At 40.4% G+C, this 17,773-nt stretch overlaps 1 protein-coding gene across 1 annotated transcript in view; it reads left to right on the top strand.

Moving 5' to 3' along the window:
* LOC144643069 (uncharacterized) overlaps window positions 1-17,115 on the top strand; it is a 76,703-nt gene extending 59,588 nt beyond the window's left edge. The window contains exons 43-53 of the mRNA XM_078502209.1: window positions 5-2,129; window positions 3,056-3,644; window positions 4,079-4,267; window positions 5,546-5,671; window positions 6,793-7,005; window positions 7,652-7,897; window positions 8,328-9,068; window positions 10,040-10,270; window positions 10,773-12,152; window positions 13,404-13,572; window positions 14,975-17,115. Coding sequence (XP_078358335.1) covers window positions 5-2,129; window positions 3,056-3,644; window positions 4,079-4,267; window positions 5,546-5,671; window positions 6,793-7,005; window positions 7,652-7,897; window positions 8,328-9,068; window positions 10,040-10,270; window positions 10,773-12,152; window positions 13,404-13,572; window positions 14,975-16,500 — 7,535 coding nt within the window. The 3' untranslated portion in view covers window positions 16,501-17,115. The remainder of the gene's footprint in view (window positions 1-4; window positions 2,130-3,055; window positions 3,645-4,078; window positions 4,268-5,545; window positions 5,672-6,792; window positions 7,006-7,651; window positions 7,898-8,327; window positions 9,069-10,039; window positions 10,271-10,772; window positions 12,153-13,403; window positions 13,573-14,974) is intronic.
* Window positions 17,116-17,773: the final 658 nt, after the last annotated feature.

Below are 17,773 nucleotides of genomic sequence, written 5' to 3'. Positions count from 1 at the left end.
TCAGCATTCAACATAACAGCTCCATCTGTTATCTCAACAAACACACCAGTTGTTATACGGGTCGATGGCTGCACTGGGAGTGTAATGCGTTTGGACTTTGGGGACTGCAACGTCACCAACACATCCCTTTGCGTTATTGAACACACTTACAATACATCTGGCTTTTTTGAACTTCTTTTACAAGTTCAAAACCACTCTTCCTCAAGGCATCTTTTCATTGTGCAAGATCCTGTTACTGGTTTTGAAGTAAACGAAACAATAAACGCGGTTGCCTCAGGGGATGCTTACTTCATTAACTGGAAGATTGACTCGGGCACAATGGTTCGAGTATCTGTGCATTATGGAGATAATTCAGCACAGACGACTACACTTTCAAATATCCAAGGGACCTTGCAAGGAAATTACTCACATATCTATAGGGGTTTTGGCGTGTTTCACGTCACTGTCATGGCAATGAATGAGTTAAATAACGTCACAGTGTTTAAAAGAGTTGTTGTTGAAATTCCAATCAATGTTTCGTGTCTGCTTGTAAAGAACTGTGGACCCTTTGAGCTTATCTACCAGAAAGATGAGGTTAAAATAACTTTAGAGATATGGAATGGTTCTAACCCAGAGCTTTTGTTTGTTACGGGGGATGGATCCAATTTCACGCAAAGGTCCACGGGATTATCGTTCAAGTACCAGGAAAGCGGTGTAAAGAGCATTAGTGTCTTTGTTTACAACAACATTAGTATGATGCAAATCAAGAAAAATGTCTACATACACGAGATCGTATCACTTGGTAACGTTACTCTCGACATTTTAGCAGCCAACCTCACCGAACCAACGCAAATGATATTGAACGTTACTGAAGGATTTCCGTATTTATGTTTTTGGGAACTTGGAGATGGCAATTCTATCGAAACAACCTCTTTCCAGAACATGTCTACCATCTACCATGTGTATGAAAAGATTGACATTTTCAATGTTATTGTTAACTGTTCCAACAACTTTGGCTATGCAATTCAAACAGCCGTCGCTTCAGTACAACAGCCAATAAAAAACCTTTCTTTCACTAACAACTGCCCTATGCCACTTGACGAGTCAGTAATGTTCACTATCTCAGCCGAAGAAAAGGGGACGAATTCATGTTACATTGTTGATCTTGGTGATGGAACTGTTTTTGGTTTTGGCCACGCAGATTGCGCCAATGAGAGACCATCCGTGCAATTCACAACCCTGGTAGAGAATTATTTTTCCATTGGTCACAACTACCCCTCGTTGGGAAGGTATGATGTGAGTTTAGAAGCCTGGAATCTGGTTTCACGTTTCGTCTTACATGACGTAGCACTTGTGGTAAAGATACCGTGCAATTTTCCGACGATAATGGTGCCAGAGTTTAAGAAAGACATCAATTCTCGTACAACTTTTACGCCATCACAAAAAGCTTATTTTCATGCGCGTATTGAAATCGACTGCAGAGCAACTAATGAAAAGGATATAACGTGGAGTGTTGGTCAAGTTTCCTTGTCCGGAGAAGAACTTGGGAATTACACAGAACTCAACCCAGAAAACAAGAAACTCGAGAAACTATCAATACAGGGAAATACCTTGGCAAATGGTGTCTATGTGATTAGGTGTAATGTAAGCATGAGAGGGCAGTATGACGTATACAGCGTTGTAGAAGGCTACATTGAAATACGGGGAAATCCCTTAATAGCATCAATTGAAGGAGGGAGTTTAGTCGAGAGAGCCTTTGGTAGGCCTTACACGTTTGACGCGTCGGACTCCCGCGATCCTGATGCTGAGTTCGGCGTTAATGATAAGATTGAGTCCGGTTTACAATACTACTGGCTCTGCCAAAATGCTTCCTGGGAGCTTCAAGCCAATTTGGCATCCCTGACCAACGAAGTGTCCCTTTCCAATGTCTCTAGTTTTAATGCAACTAGTTTCTGTAATGGCTCTAGAAGAGGGATCTTAATGAAGGCTGGACCATCTATAGAGATACCGTACACGGGCGACTTTGAGCCGTATTCATCCTTTGCAGTTGTGCTGTTTGTCACCAAAACAGTGAACAGCCAGTTTCGAATCTCTCCCTTTACCCAAGTGGTAAAAATTGTCGATGGTGACCCGCCAGTCATCAATTTCAGGTAAGCAAAGGTCTAGAACGTTCGTAGAGTTAAGGAGGCTGGTAATGGTTTACAACACCTGTACTTCGTTGGATTGATGCTAAAATTTGGGCCGTATCAAACGAATGCCAAATTGTTGAATGACACTACACATTACCATGTAGCAACGGCATAACCATTAAAATTACCTTAAATTTAGCAGTCCGGCACCTCCATGAACAGCATGTTAAGATACAACTTAAAACAAAGTTAAAGAGCTTTCTTAAATTTTCAAATAGTCGTTGGCCGTATTATTACAAATTGTTTAACTTGGTGTTTCTAGATCTAATCTGGAGCTGTTGTCATCAAAAAAGGTCTACCACTTAAAGGGACTATGTCACGGATTTTAACGGATTTTTGAACAGCCCAAATTTATACTGATTTGTGTTGAAGGAAACCTAAAAATAATGGTCAATTTTTTTATTAACAATTGCTATTCTAGAGAACTAAACAGTTTAAAAGCGCGTTTGAATGCGGATGGCTCGGAAGAAAATGGATTGCAATTTGAAAACGTAGCCAACGTTTTCAAGTTGCCAGTTTCCGCGCGCCTTCAAAAAAAATCGTTTTATTATTATAGCCTTAGTTTGATTTATATACCCAAATAAAGGTAATATGTTTTGTTAAATGTTCAAAGACAATGTTTTTCATGGGTAAATTTGCCTACCATTTATTTCAGAGCAGTTAAGACCAAGAAACTGCGAAATTGCCGTGACAAAGTCCCTTTAATAATTTGCTTATTTTCGGTTACTTCGTTCACTTTATAACAAACACATACAGTTAAGTTAGCTATGTACAGCTTAAGATATCGTGGAAACCGGGCAAGTGTCATTCGCTTAAGCGTAACGTAATTCGTGGCGAAAATAATATTACCTTGGGGACATGTAATAATCGGTTTTGTTTGGCAACAGGTGTAAACGAAACTGCGGTGCAACAGTTAATCCATCAGAAGATCTTCTTATGGAAGTCCAAATTGACACCTCGGAAGCAGGAGCCGGTTTGGAAGCACGGTACCAGTGGACTGTCTACGAGCAAATTGACCAAGAAGGCAACCTTGTCTGGAAAGAATTCATAGTCACAAACGCAACAAAAATAAATCAAATTCATCTCCTGAAGAACACTCTTCACCCTGGTGGTGATTACAAGGTGTCTGTTATTGGAATGGTGCATGGCAGAACAAATGGATATAGTGAACTGGTCTTAAGTGTTAACATTCCACCACGTGGTGGAGTTTGCTTTGTGGACAAACCCAGTGGCCATTCTGATGAGACAACTTTTACCTTTAAGTGCGAAGGATGGAGTGATAAAGATCTTCCACTTTCATACGAGTTTCAGTATCGTACCTCGTACGGGGTTGTGTCTCAACTGCATGAAGGTATCACACCTGTTTTCTCTACTAAACTCCCGGTTGGAGATCACCAAAATAATTTTTTACTGGATTTTCAAGTCAAGATTTTTGATAGTCATCGAACGTACAACACGACAAGAGTCGATGTTCAGGTATGTGAATTAAAAAATGGTAAAAGTTATAAAGAGAAGCCAGTCTTGCACGTCAGCATTCAGAGTCTTACGTTTTACTACTGTTAATAAGTTTTTTTTTTAACATTTTATGAATTGCATTGCTTGTTTGAGATCGATTAGCCGTAGGCCTTTAATTTTTTTCGAAATGCTAGTACTTGCATGGCTTGTCAAGGCAAATTTTGGAATTAACATACGCGTGGCAATCGCAGTACAGCTTATTTGAAAAATTCTCAACCTTCTTGTTATTTGCATAACTCCACCAAGCCCCGTTTGCAGTTTGTGTCATTTTCATACAACAAGTCTTGTTAGGAAAAAACTTATAACTGCAGATTCATCTCTAATTTTGTTACTGAAACAATTCACAAGCAATCAACGTGGGTACTTTTTTACGTTGTCTGTTTAATTGATTTCAGGTGCTTCTTGGCGAAAACAAACAGAGCGATACCTTATCAAAGTTCCAGCAGTTTGTAAATGAGTCACTGTTGTCTCTAATAGAAATCGGTAAGGTCCAAGAAGCCACTCGTGAGATAAACGCAATTGTCTCGGTTCTGAACGCCTATGCCCTGCAAAATGGAACCAAAGGAAAGGACGAACGACAGCAAGTAAGAGCTCTGATTACACAAATATAAGTTTATAGGCAAGACAGCGAATATTGCAGTCTTTCTTGGTCATCGATCAGTCAGTCAGTCAGTCATCGTCAGTCAGTCAGTCAGTCAGTCAGTCAGTCAGTCAGTCAGTCAGTCAGTCAGTCAGTCAGTCAGTCATCAAGTCAGTAAGTCGTCGTCAGTCAGTCATCAGTCAGTCAGTCAGTAAGTCAGTCAGTCAGTCAGTCAGTCAGTGTACTTAAGTTATAGCAAGCTAGCTTTGTGGTGCACTACTCTGACTACAATATAATTGTAAAACAAATTTAGATTAGGTAAAAGAAAAAAATACAAGAAAATGTCTGCCTTCACCGAAATATCATTCTCAAACTCATTAATAATTCATCTAGTTAAAACAAAGGAAATCAGAACCGTGACGGAGTTTAGAAATCTGATTTTAATTAGCATAGATTTTGACGATTTTATTTTTCCGTTTTCGTTGTAGTTTAAGTTTCGATTGAGAAGATATATCAACCACTCGACAGAGTGGTTCATCACATTTCAAAACACCTCGAAGTTCGCCAAAAATACTCCGCTGCGCGTCGTACTTTCAACTCTCTTCTCGGTGTTTGGAAATGTGATGAAAAACGCTCATGTCTCGCGTTTGATATATTACTTAAAATATCCATAAATGTTTATTCTTCCAAATAACATCAGTAAACAATCTTACACTGAACAGGGTATCAGAAAGGCGTATTGTTTTCTTTCTTCGTCATTGAAATTGATTTTAATTACATATCGAGTAATGAATGCACGCGGGAAGGTTGGAGAGTACGAGAGATGCGTAAGAGTTGCTCGAGGTGAAGCCGAGGGCACCTCTAGATTTTTAAGCTCGAGTGCTGCCTTTTCAAACTCCCCAAGTGTACCCATAATTCGATATACTCACAGCTAAAGCGTTAACTAATATAATTCTTTTTTCGCCTTTTAGTATTCCTCATTTCTGGAGTATCACTCACCTGACAAAAGCAACCCTTTTATAACCTTCACTTATCGTTTTCGTAATTATTTCTTCAATAATAGCAAAATGACGTGTTGAAAGAACTCAGAAAAAAATTATGAGTTCACATATGGGATTTGAACCCACGATGTTTCGTACACTAGTCGGATGCTCTAACCACTGATCGAGCTACTGAGAAGTCTACTGGCGAGTAATTTTTTTCTTCACCTGATAAATTAACTGTAGTTTTGTCACAATTAGTAACACAAGTTGAATTCGTTTTTTTGTTTTGGTTTTCATAGTTGAGAACAGAAATTGGAACTATTATTACCAACAAAACTGTGTCATCTCTGTCTGATGTGAAGCAGCTAGGATCTGCCCTGAGTCAAATAACTCTTGTTAATGAGGAGGTTACAATAGATATTCAGGTAAGAAAAACAAACAACATTGGTTTAAAAATGGTGAGAGATTGTGTCTGAAATAGAACGTACATCCAAAACATTACCTGGAGGAGTAAAACAAGGTAAAGTTTTCACATTGTAGGTCGGAAACGTAGCTCAATTAGTGCCGGTACCCTTTCCAGTAGACCCCAACATAAATTTGATCCCTCGATATACTACCAAACGAACCACGTGCTCTACTTTATTATTGATGTATATAATCTTGGGTGTTGCAGTGTACTGGAAAAATTAAGAGTATTATTAGCGATTAAAGTTTTACTTGCCGATTGTCAAGTTCAAATATCGAACACAGGTTACTTATTATCATTGTCACTATCTGGTTTCTGGAGAATCAGTGGTGATTTCCCACGTCAATCAGTTTCCCCAAATCACTAACCCTATTCGCATCGTTTTCCCCATTTTTCTACCATATTGACACGTTTTATTTTCAGTTTGAGTACAGATGTTTATATGGTAATGCAATGGAAATGGTACTAATGTAGCGCATTTCCCGAAGCTCAACGCGACTCACGATTACAGTCACGGGACGAGATCGGACATCAGCTATCCGTCCATGTATATGATCTCGTCCCAACACTTAACCCATAGATTAATGTAAACAGGCCAGACCACATCACTTCGTGCCCTACTCTTTGCGATAAGTGTGTGGTTTCTTTAATGTCCCCTGCTGACCATTTACTGAAAATGCAGGAGACGGGCTTTCGGCTTATCGTCCTTATCCGAGAAAACTAAACATCTAACTGTTTGCAGATGTCAATGCAAAGGCAGCGCGTTCTCCTAAATTATTTTAAGACCCTGAGTGTTGGTCCAGTCTGGGAGTCGAACCAGAGTCCTCCCACACGACAGTCCGGAGCTCTACCAACTGAGCTAACCGGCCGTTTGCAGTAGTGATTCTTTGTGGCCCTTTTTAAGGAGGCAGCTGAGCGAATTACGTCCCAGCATTTGAAATCGCAAAGTCCTGGGTTTCTCAGCTGTGACAAAAAAGTATGATAAGTTAGATTTAATCGATTAGCCTCTAACTAGTCTGTGTGTAATAGCACAACGCGATTATTTTTTGCTTATTAATAGGAGCTTTCTGAACTTTGCAGGAAAAGAGCCTAAAGTCATTCCAAGAAATGACACTTGTGGTCAAGAAAAATTCACTTGACAGAGAAGCTCTAGCAAGTCATATCAACGACACTGCCTTCATAGTAGAAACGGGCGTAGTCAATGTCATCATGGCGGCCAGTGTCTCGGCCAGAAAGAACGGGGAGCATGTTGCCAATGATACCCAATTGTCACTAAATACCATCAGAGAAAAGGTACTATTTTAAGGTATAATGACCATAATTAAGGGAACAGTGACAGCTGCTGCTCGAGAGGCGACACACTGAAAGGCAGCCGACATCTTAATTACAGCATAACTGTACTAAGGTATTACGAGGCAAGGTGGCCCAACTCTTGTGTTTTGTTCTTGCATAGGAAAGACTCTTTCGACTCACGGTTCGTCTGTACATCCAGATGTACAAATAGGTACTGCTTAACCCTTGGAGTAACCAGACAAAATGCTGAGAGGACGCCTTCAAAATCCTAGCATCGCATTCAATAGAAATACCTCGAGTTGTTTCACGCAGTAATGAGCTATCAGGCTCCAAGCTACGATCTGACGTCGTTCCTTCAAGTTTAATACTTTCCTTATGCACTTAAAAATAACTGACTGGGACATTAACTCATGATGTGTCAGTCTGCACCAGCTTCTTTAAAGCCTCCCTAGGGAGGGGCCCTGCCTTTGCAGAAGGCAGTTGAGGAGTAGGGGCCGAAACTGGCTGCCATGGTTCCTCCTGGTGACTTCTTAAAGCTGGATCCACGATTGGAGCTGCTGGTTGGGGAGCATGGAAATCTTTCATTACTTCTTGTACATTTTGTATGCTATTTTCAATATTTTTCGTTTGCACAATTATTTTTCAGGCAAGGAAGATCGCTTTGGAAGCCATGGAAACGCTCAGCAATGTTACGGACGTGTTAAGTTCTCTGACGGTTGTGGGCGATGAAGCCCTGGAAATGTCTGTTCCACAGATGTCCCTTATTCTACAGAAGATAAGACCTGACGTTGAAGGGGAACATAGTGTCGGGAATCGAGAAGTTTCGGTACAATTTCCAAACATCACTGAAGTGCTAGGTGGAAATTTCGGCGGTGGAAATGTGGATGTGCAGGTATTGAAAACAGTGAGCTTAAATCCTTTCAAAACATTTCTTTTTCTTAACAAGAAAACAGCGTTACCAGATAGAGCACTTGACTGAATAGAATTCTCTCTCTCGTCATTTTGAGGCTAATTTTTGTGTTTGGTATTGAACTAAAAATAGACACATTTTCGCTTCTGTCTTCAAATAAATATTTTAAAGTATAGCCTTTTATAGACTCCGTGATAGGCGAGAAAACGATCGAATGGCGGCGTGCTGTCTTTTTCCCATAGTTTTGCCTGTTGCTAAGCGCTCGTTTTACTCGCAGTCATCAATGCAGCCTCAGACAGGCTCAGATGGAAGATTAGTCCTCGGATAATAACGCTTGCAGCAGCATGTAGCCAATCTTATTAACCTATTTTTCTTAAAGAAATTAAAAAGGATCGTTTTAATTCATTGTCAGGTGTTTGTATTTCCCGACAATCCGTTTACATGGGATAGCACAGCAGCCACCATTTCGTCACACATTCTCACCGTTATGCTCAAAGATGACAAACAGGCTGAATTAAACGTATCGTCTCTTCGAAATGAAATCAACTTGTTCATATCTCGTGACGTCGAGTCGCTGACCAAACCAAACCCGGCGTTCATGAACAAGAAGAACGGAAGTATTGCTTATCATACATTTGACATAGAGAATTTCGGAGAACCTAAAATCCTTCAGATTACACCGAATAACGACAACGCATTACTTGAAATTTATTGGCGTTCTGGAGAGCGACCACAGATAGGAAGTGATCACTTAGTTGCAGTTATACCAGACTTTACTTCCTGCACAACTCTCGAGGACGGTCATGAGATCTGCGAATACGATCCTTACACTGTGTTTATTGACGCATCCTTGATATTAACACCTGGTGAATACTACATGGGAATAGCAAGCTATCAGATATCAAAGGTTGATATCAACAGCACACAATCTCGTGTACGGAGGTCGTGTTCAGATGGTGACCGAATGAGACGGTCTTGTATAAAGTATAAGGACCCTCCACCTCGTCCTACAACGCCGCCACAGGGAGAATACAAAATACAAATACCCGAGTATGACGCCGACAAAGACATCAATTATACTGTCAATAGTTTTTCATCTCCGTGTAAGTATTGGGACGAGAAAAATGAGACATGGACATCTAAAGGATGTAGGGTAAGTAAGACACTAGTTCACTGGTACACCGGTCAGATCCTCTTACACTTGTGCGAGTGATACCCCAATGACAATATAATTAGAACAATTGATACACCCGGCACATTATCTTTCCCGTTTCACCTTTCCTCCTCGTTAATTATGTTGATTGCAATTCTATACATTAAAACTAGTAATTAAGACAATATAATGAGGGCAGACGGGGCTTATCTATTTCAACAAATGTGATATGTGGTAGCTCGACGTTTAACGCAAGCCAGGCGCAAGAGAACTTCCAATACACTGGAACACCTTTATGATAATGGTACAGTAGGAGTGGCGCCGTGGTGAAAGCTCTCGCCACTGGATGCGCGTATAATTTACGGTATAACAAGTTCTCTAGAGCTCTTGTGTGTTACATTGAAAAACAAATCATTTAAAATTTCTGTGTATACATTTTTATGCCAAATCCTTACTTTTGAGCCTGTGAGATATTAATGTTTTAATTTTATTTTACGAAGCAACTAGACTGTCCACAGCCCTCTATTTTTTTCGTGTTTTTCGATCGACGAGCGCGCGGTGAGAACGGCGAGAAAACTGGACGCAAGCGCAAAACGGAAGAAGCTCGGTTCGTTTGCTATTTTGCGTTGAAAAATCGAGAGGCTGTGGACAGTCTACGAAGCAACAAGAAGTCTCAATACCCACTGAGGGGTATAATGAGTTTCTATCAACCATTTGTTAAGATTGATAATATAGGAAAGTTATATACCTTAACATTCCACGGGGGTTAAAAAAATTAATCAAAATGGACTGATGTTGACGTCCGATCTTACATGTACTGTACGCAAGACGCATGCAAACAGCAGACAAGAAATTAACACTTTGTCAGAGCTTTGCCATTTACCTTACTTTTGCATCGTAAGAAAGGTATTGGGCAAAGCTAATTTATTATTTATTGTTTTATTGGTAACACGCAGTCTGACTTATTACAGGTTGGAAACAAAACACGACTTGAACAGGTACACTGTCTTTGTAATCATTTGACATCTTTTGGGGGAGGATTCGTCGTTGCTCCGAATCCAATTGACTTTGATAAAGTGTTTGAGGGATTCAAAAACCTTTCTGACAACATCGCTGTTTTGGCAACGATTGTCACCGCTTTTGCCATCTATATTTTGTTGGCGATATGGTTGAGAAGAATGGACAAGCGGGACGAAACCATTGTGAGTTGAGTATACTTTATTACATATTTTAAATGAATGGACATTGGCGTACTTTGTATCGTGCAGTGAACATTGGTTCGTAAATAAAAACTAGGAGTAGTAGACACTTGTTTATCGTCAAAACGATAACGCTATTCGACCACTCTGCCAAATGCCTACATTCAATAGCGTGATGAATGTTTTGTTAAGAGAGCAAAATGTCGATTCATGAGCAAAACCAGTCTACAATGGTTTAGTTAAGCAGTGTGAATTGGCGAATGCCATCACTGAATTAATAGTGTGTTAGGCCCCCTGACACTTATTATCCTCTTTGTTTCTATCTAATCCCACACCGCCGGTCTGACCACACATTTTGCATCTCTGTCTCTTTCATTTTAAAACATGGTAGTACAATAAGCAACAAGTTCAAAAGTAGCGGAATTATATTTAATTTAAATGCAGTAATGGCATCAATCATTCTCATCTCGAACATGAAGGATTAATTTGTGCTTTCTGATTTTAGGGCATTCCTACAATAATTTCAAGTGGTGATGCAAACCTGAACAGCTATGAGCTAATTGTCCAAACAGGTCCGTGGCGAGGATCTGGTACAACAGCCAACGTGTTCATAGTGTTGGTCGGCGAAGACGCCGAAAGCAGTCCCATAGCTCTTACAGATGAAAATAAAGTACTTTTTACCAGAGGATCTACAAATGAATTCCTCGTGTCGTTTCCTGAAAATCTGGGAAAACTGCTGTATCTCAAGGTGTGGCAGGACTTGTCAGGCATTAACTCATCTTGGTATCTCAGTTATATCATCATTCGGAATACTCAAACTAGGGAACAGTGCATTTTTGCATGTGACCGTTGGTTTGCCCTAGAGAAAGGAGATGGATCAGTCAGTCGGGTCTTAACTGTAAGCGATACAAAGGAACTCACAAGTTTTGGAATTTTGTTTCGAACAAAGACGTCGAAAGACATATTTGATGGCCACCTGTGGATCTCGGTTGTGGCTAAACCTTCTAAAAGTACGTTTACACGTGTTCAGAGATTGACATGCTGTATGTCACTTATATTTAGTGCCATGATAACAAACGCCATGTTTTACAACATTGGCAACACGCCGGATAATTCAACTGTTTCTGTTGGACCCCTGACCTTCAGCTTGAAGCAAGTCATTATTGGAATCCAGAGCAGTTTAATCGCTCTTCCTATAAATATCATCGTCTTACAAATATTTAGAAATCTAAAACCAAAACCAAAAGTCGGTTCAAAATACTCAAGGCCATGTTCACGTGGTAAAAATGCTGTCAGCGCCAGTGAGTGTTCAGTTAACAATGTCCCTGAGAAGAAAAACAAGGAAAAATCTGGCCCGCGCTTACCACACTGGTTTATCTACATAGCGTATCCACTGTGCTTTCTAATAGTTATGACTGCAGCCACATTTACTTTGTTCTACAGCATGGCTTGGGGAAAGGAGATTTCCAACAAGTGGCTTTCGTCCATGCTTATCTCTTTTTTTCAGGACGCATTTATTACGCAGCCTCTAAAGATATTCCTTGCTGCCATAATCATCTCCTCAATTTTAAAGAAACTTCCTAGCGACTTCAAAGAAAGCACGAGTTCTCTAAACAGGAAAACAAGCGGCGTAGAGCCCAAACGTGAGGCATTTGACCCAGAAGAAGCGATTAAAAGAAAAAGTGACATGTTTGAACCACCAGACGAAGCTCTAGTGGAAAAAGCCAGAAAATATAAACTGTTGGAAAAGAAAGCCTTCACGGTCTTGAGAGAAAACCTCTTCCATCTGTTATTTCTGTCATCATTAGTGGTGATAAGTTATTCTGCCCGAGACCCTGATGCCTTTACACAGAGCAGCTATCTGCAAAACGTGTTCAGCCCGCAGGTAAGGCTTCTCTTGTAACAACATTGTATCCTCAGTATTTATTGTTACTTTCATTATTAATAACGTACATACAAAAATTTCTGCATGCTCATTGATTGAGAGCACGTCAATTAATCCCAAACAGTGCAGAAAGTTGAAATTGAGTGCAGAAAGTTGAAATTAAATTGATTGACAGAAAAGTCGGAAAGCGCGCCAAAACAAAATGGCGGCCGATGTCGAAGTGTTTGAGAGAGCAAAAATCGGGCAAAAACATAACGGTTCATGAAAAGTTTGAACGATTTAACGAAAGTTATAGGCATATAAACCAAAGTACTAGGAATTGGACGTTGGTACAACAGAAGAGAGGCTTTACGAAATTACTGAAAGCTACCAATCGTGGATTTTCTTACGCGACGGCTCGTAAAGAAGAAAGATTTCAAGCGTGAATTGAAGTTAGACATTTGAGCCCATACCAATACAACTGAATAAGGATAAAAGCACCTGATAATGCCTGTCAGAGAGCTTTAAAATTCCCTAGCGGTATCTGGATTTTACAAAGCCCGGCAACTCTTGTTTAAGAACGAATCGAAAAGGTTAGCCACTGAACACGTTTTGCTTGTCATCCACATTCAAATTGCACTCGCCCTACGGGCTCGTGCAATTTGGTTAGCCTTCGAAAAATTTACTCGTGCTGATTTATTCCAAATTGCACTCGAAATCATGTGATTACCTATACTTGTTACACATATGGTGCTTTCGACATTGCTGATCCTTGTAGTATGAAGGAAGTGTGTCACAAGTGAACCTAGTAAATGGCCTAGCTCAGCACGAGTCTCCCGTAGCTCAGTTGGTTAGAGCACCCAACCAGTATCTGGGAGGTCATGGGCTCGATTCCCGTCGGGGACTCAGATTTGTTTTCGCTTTGGTCCACGCTCTTGCGTGACAAGTGAATACTTCATCACGTATCATTTATTAACCGAACTTAAAATTTGCCATCTTCATTATTTAATAAACATTATTCATCGTTTCTTTTAAACAAGCTTACTAATAAAGAGGATGTGAAGTGCATAACGCCAACGATCAAGCTATCAACTGGTATTTCAAAGAAAGCGCAAGTTGCCTTTCAAGCTTCAATTTACTTTTATGGTTTTAGTTTTATGTAAATACACTAAAAGGCGTAATTGTATGAAAAATAGTCCACAAATAAACGAGAAGTACCAGTGGTATTTTCTACTAGGAGAGGTAATGTTTTTTGTTGTTGTTTTTTTCTAGACAAATGATATCAAGAGTCTTTGGTCTTTCGTGGAAAATGATTTGCTGCCATTCGTTTTTGACAAAAAGTGGTATAATGGAGAGGAAGACACGTTGGACGGCTTCACCGATGACAAATATTTGTACATTGTTGGCATGCCACGTCTCAGGCAACTCAGGACTAAAAAAGGTAGCTAAAGGTTAACAAAACACGAACTTAATTTAGACTAGGGATGGTTGACACTACGACTGCCCTCGGTGTTAATTTACTCTTTTTTCAGCGCATTCGTTACTTCAGTCAATTCTTTCGCTCGATATTTTGGCTTTTCTATTTCCTCAACTGGTTGAAAATCAATTTTCTGTTTGGAAAATTTTTCATATATCACACCTCTCGATGCCCACTTGCGGTGCTTCCTGCATAACTCCCAATACCACTGAGCGCGCCTACTTTGGGCAAATTGAGTTTTACTGTACATACGGTTTTAACACGCAAGTACTTCAAGGATGCCTCCTCAGAGACCAAAACCCTGCGGTGGCAAAAAGAACTTCGTTGCATAATAACCACTGTATTTTCACTGCGCAAAAGCTTAAATATTCTTAAGTATTCTTGACTAGAATACGTTATCGTGACGCCATAGAATCCTAGAGTATTCAAAGCATACTTCGAGTCAGGCGTCATGGAATACGCCAGAATATTACGGTCTACAGGACGTCTTGCGTTCCATTTGCAGGCAAATTCGGGCCCGAATATTAAGCTTTTCGAGCAGTGTTTCTTTTTGGACCAATGATAAAGGGCAAAAAATCATCACCTTTAATACTACAACTAAAGTAATAAAATTTGATGTTTATTGTTTGGCATATCCCATTTCGGAAAAAAATCCCATTTCAGGACTCTCAGAGTTTGGTAGAACGGGCGTAAAAGCCACCCGTGATCAAGAAAGGATATTTCGATACATCTCGCACCTCTTTCTATCACAGACTCAGAGCCTTCGCATGGTAACGGCTTATATAATGGCTGTTTTTGCCTAAGCATAAACTGGAGTTAATGTTAAGCTCAATAGATCCTTGCGCTCCATGCATATGTAATTTCCGGCAACAGATTTCCCGCCCCTCGAACTGCAAACATGTATTTTTATCCCTCTCTATTGTTATCGGCCAATCAAAAGATTGATCCGCATGTGCTTTCTGATCACCAGCCAATCAGCTCCAAGTAGTTTCACTTTGTTTATGTTCGAGTACACCGATTGTAGTCGATCTCCACTCACAATTCAGTTTCTTGCTTGACTCGAGCGTTTATTTCCCCTCCCACCCTTCGCCTTCACCTCGCATTTTCAGGGATTACCAGTCTTAGGCGTAGCTCTTTACCTAGGCGCCTACTTTTTAACTGCTTCGTTTTGTTACATTATATAGACGTTATGTATTTTTCTATATGTATCTACATAAAAAATAATGCTGTTTTTTTTTTCTATTGCGCGTGACATTAACGACGAAAATAGGACGTTTTCAGTTTATAACAGTATGTTTATCTAGCTACTTTTTATTCTGGCAATAATGAAGTGAAGTTTCCTAATAACAATGTGTTCTATTCACAGGCGTTTGCAAAGGTGAATATTCCAAATACTTTAATTTGAGCTGTGATAGTTCTTATTCCATTATCGACGAGGAAAAAGACTTCTTCTTACCTGGTTGGGTGAAGACAGCCGACCTGACCCCCACTGCATGTCCGGTTCCTTGGCGATACCAGACAGCTTCAAAACTGGACGGACTACCTTACTGGGGAAGCAAGACGGTTTACAGCGGAGGGGGATATACAGCTGACTTGGGGTATTACATGGAACAAGCCAAGGGTGTGATTACCGATTTACAGACCTTTAACTGGATCGATAAGTACACCCGTGCAGTGTTTGTGGAGCTGACAGTGTTTAACGCGCCGTCAAATCTTTTCAGCAGTGTGACCTACCTAGTGGAGATGACAGGTACCGGGGGTGCTTCAACGATTGTGAAAGTTGACACGTTCCGTCTCTATCAGCATATCGGGTCTTGGACTGCCTTGCTGGCATTTTGCGAGTTTGTAGCCGTTGTGACTGTTGTTGTTGTTTTCTTCGTTACCTGCAAGAAGATTTTTAAGAAAAGAAGGGACTTCTTCAAAAATTCTTGGAATGTTGTTGATGTTGCTCAGCTTGTGTTGTGCATATCTGCCATCGCACTGTTTTTCATTCGACTTATAAACACAACATGGACCATCAACAAGGTACAAGAAAATCCATTCGTATTTATAAGTTTTCACTACGCAATAAGATGGGACGAAGTTAGTATTTACGTTATAGGTTTCATTGTTTTTATCGCCACGTTGAAGTTTCTCCAACTTTTGAGCTTCAATCGACACATTGCTGTACTCGGGCACACAATTTCCCAAGCTGCGAAGGGTCTATTGCCGTTAGGAATGGAAGCCTTTCTAACGGTTTTTGCCTTTAATATCTTCGGCTACGTTGTCTTTGGAAGTCGGGTTGAGGGGTTTTCTAATTTTCTTGCGACTTCGGAAACTACGCTGGCCATGACACTTGGAAAGACGTACTTTACGGATCTGAGTCATGCAGAGCCTGTGCTTGGACCCATCTTCTTCGCTGTATTTGTGATAGCAATTCAATTTTTCTTGCTAAATATGTTCATGGCGATTATTATGGACACGTACAGTGACGTCAATTCTGAAATCGATGAAAACTCTCCTGAGTTCGAAATGGCTGGATTTTTACTCTCTTATCTGAAATCTCTATTCGGAAGTAGATCAGATTTTGAAGCCGGAGACGAAGTCTGGAGGAAGTCCAGAGAAACAAAAGAAAAACCCACGAAAAAGAAGACTGTCAAAGAAAATTGCCGAGTTCTCAAGGAACAACGTAAATTGCTCAGCAAAAAGATTAAAGCGTTGTACAAACTGGACAGAGATGTTGGCGATTCAGAGCTATCTTTCGCCGAGCAGTGGAATACCCAATGTACTTCTGGGAATCATACAGCAGACACAGGGTTCCTGGAGATGATGACAGTTTACTTGTGCCAAGAACCAAGGCAATCGTTTGACCTTACAATTTGTGATGATGAGACAGCTGAGGCATATGCATAGTTGACAAAACTGAGTAACCTGAATTAAAGTAGACGGGCTTGTAGTCCAGGCATTTTGTAATCAGACCTACTACTAATTGCAACAGAAGCTTTCTCAACGTAAACTAGTTAGAAATGACCTATACAATAACATACTAAAAGTCTCTAAAGATTCAAGCGTGGGAACACCTCCAAATACGATCAACTTCTAACTCGCTTTCTGCTGCAACATGAAAACGAGGCTATAAACAGGAAGTTGCTGTTTACGGCTGTTTTATTGGTATAAGTCATGCCTTTTCTTGAAATTATGAACATACTCTTAATACAATCTTTCCCTGGCCTTAATCTTTGAATAAAGACCCATAAAAGAGCAATTTTTAAAATGCTAAGTAATTCGAAAGTTTACAGTGGCCAAGACACGTGTATCACTTATCTTCAAGCTAGAGATAGAGTCATTCTTGAATTGTAATCTACACAGTCATGCTATTCAAGTAAGTCTTCCGATCTTCACTCTCGTATTCCAGGGCGATGATAAAGTTAGTGCACGCGGACCATTTGCACTGGCCGCAGGCTGGGGAACACTGCATACCATTCTTAAGGCAGATGTACCTCATAGTGCGGCAGTCAGACAAACAGTTGTATCGGATTAACTGTAGAAGCGAGTATGGCGCAGGCGGCAGGTCCGTCGCAACAGGAACCAATTGATCGCCAATTACATTCTTCATCCTGGGGACGACCAACTTTCCTCTTTTTGACAGCCAGTTGCTCATCCACTTCATAAACTTTAGGTAATTTCCTCTTTGTGCGGAAGTTTACACTGCAGGTCATGGGTAAACCGCGTCAACAGCAGGCAAATCATGCACATTTAAAAGTCTAGCACTTATCATATCAGACCACTCGTCCCCTCTCACTGAACAAATTTTCAATATCGTGTCTTTCATTTCAATTGTTGTAACCCTGAACGCTTCCCCCAGTCTTTTTCTCTGTTTCCCGAACTCAACTTTGGCGCCACAAAAGAAACAGTCAGTTTTGAATGAGAAACATTGTTCTACTTGGCGAGTTAGAGAGCGACGATTACTAGCTGTTTCAGACGTAAGAATTTTCTTGGCTCGCTTGATGTTACTTGGCAGACAATATTCTCGCCGGCAGTTCTGATGAACCTGCTACCCAGATACCGTAGTGTTAGAATCATTTCGCTCTGTGCTCGCCCGATTAATTCCCGTGCTTCCCTTTTCTCTTAGCGTTACGACCTCGCCCTCGCCGTCGAAGTTTTTTTTACAAATATCACACTTTTC

This window comes from Oculina patagonica, chromosome 2, assembly GCF_052425735.1.
Source record: "Oculina patagonica isolate OP01 chromosome 2, crgOcupat, whole genome shotgun sequence".
Lineage (NCBI taxonomy): Eukaryota > Metazoa > Cnidaria > Anthozoa > Scleractinia > Oculinidae > Oculina > Oculina patagonica.
The sequence above is the reverse complement of the archived record's forward strand: the minus strand, read 5'-3'. Positions and strand labels throughout refer to the sequence as shown.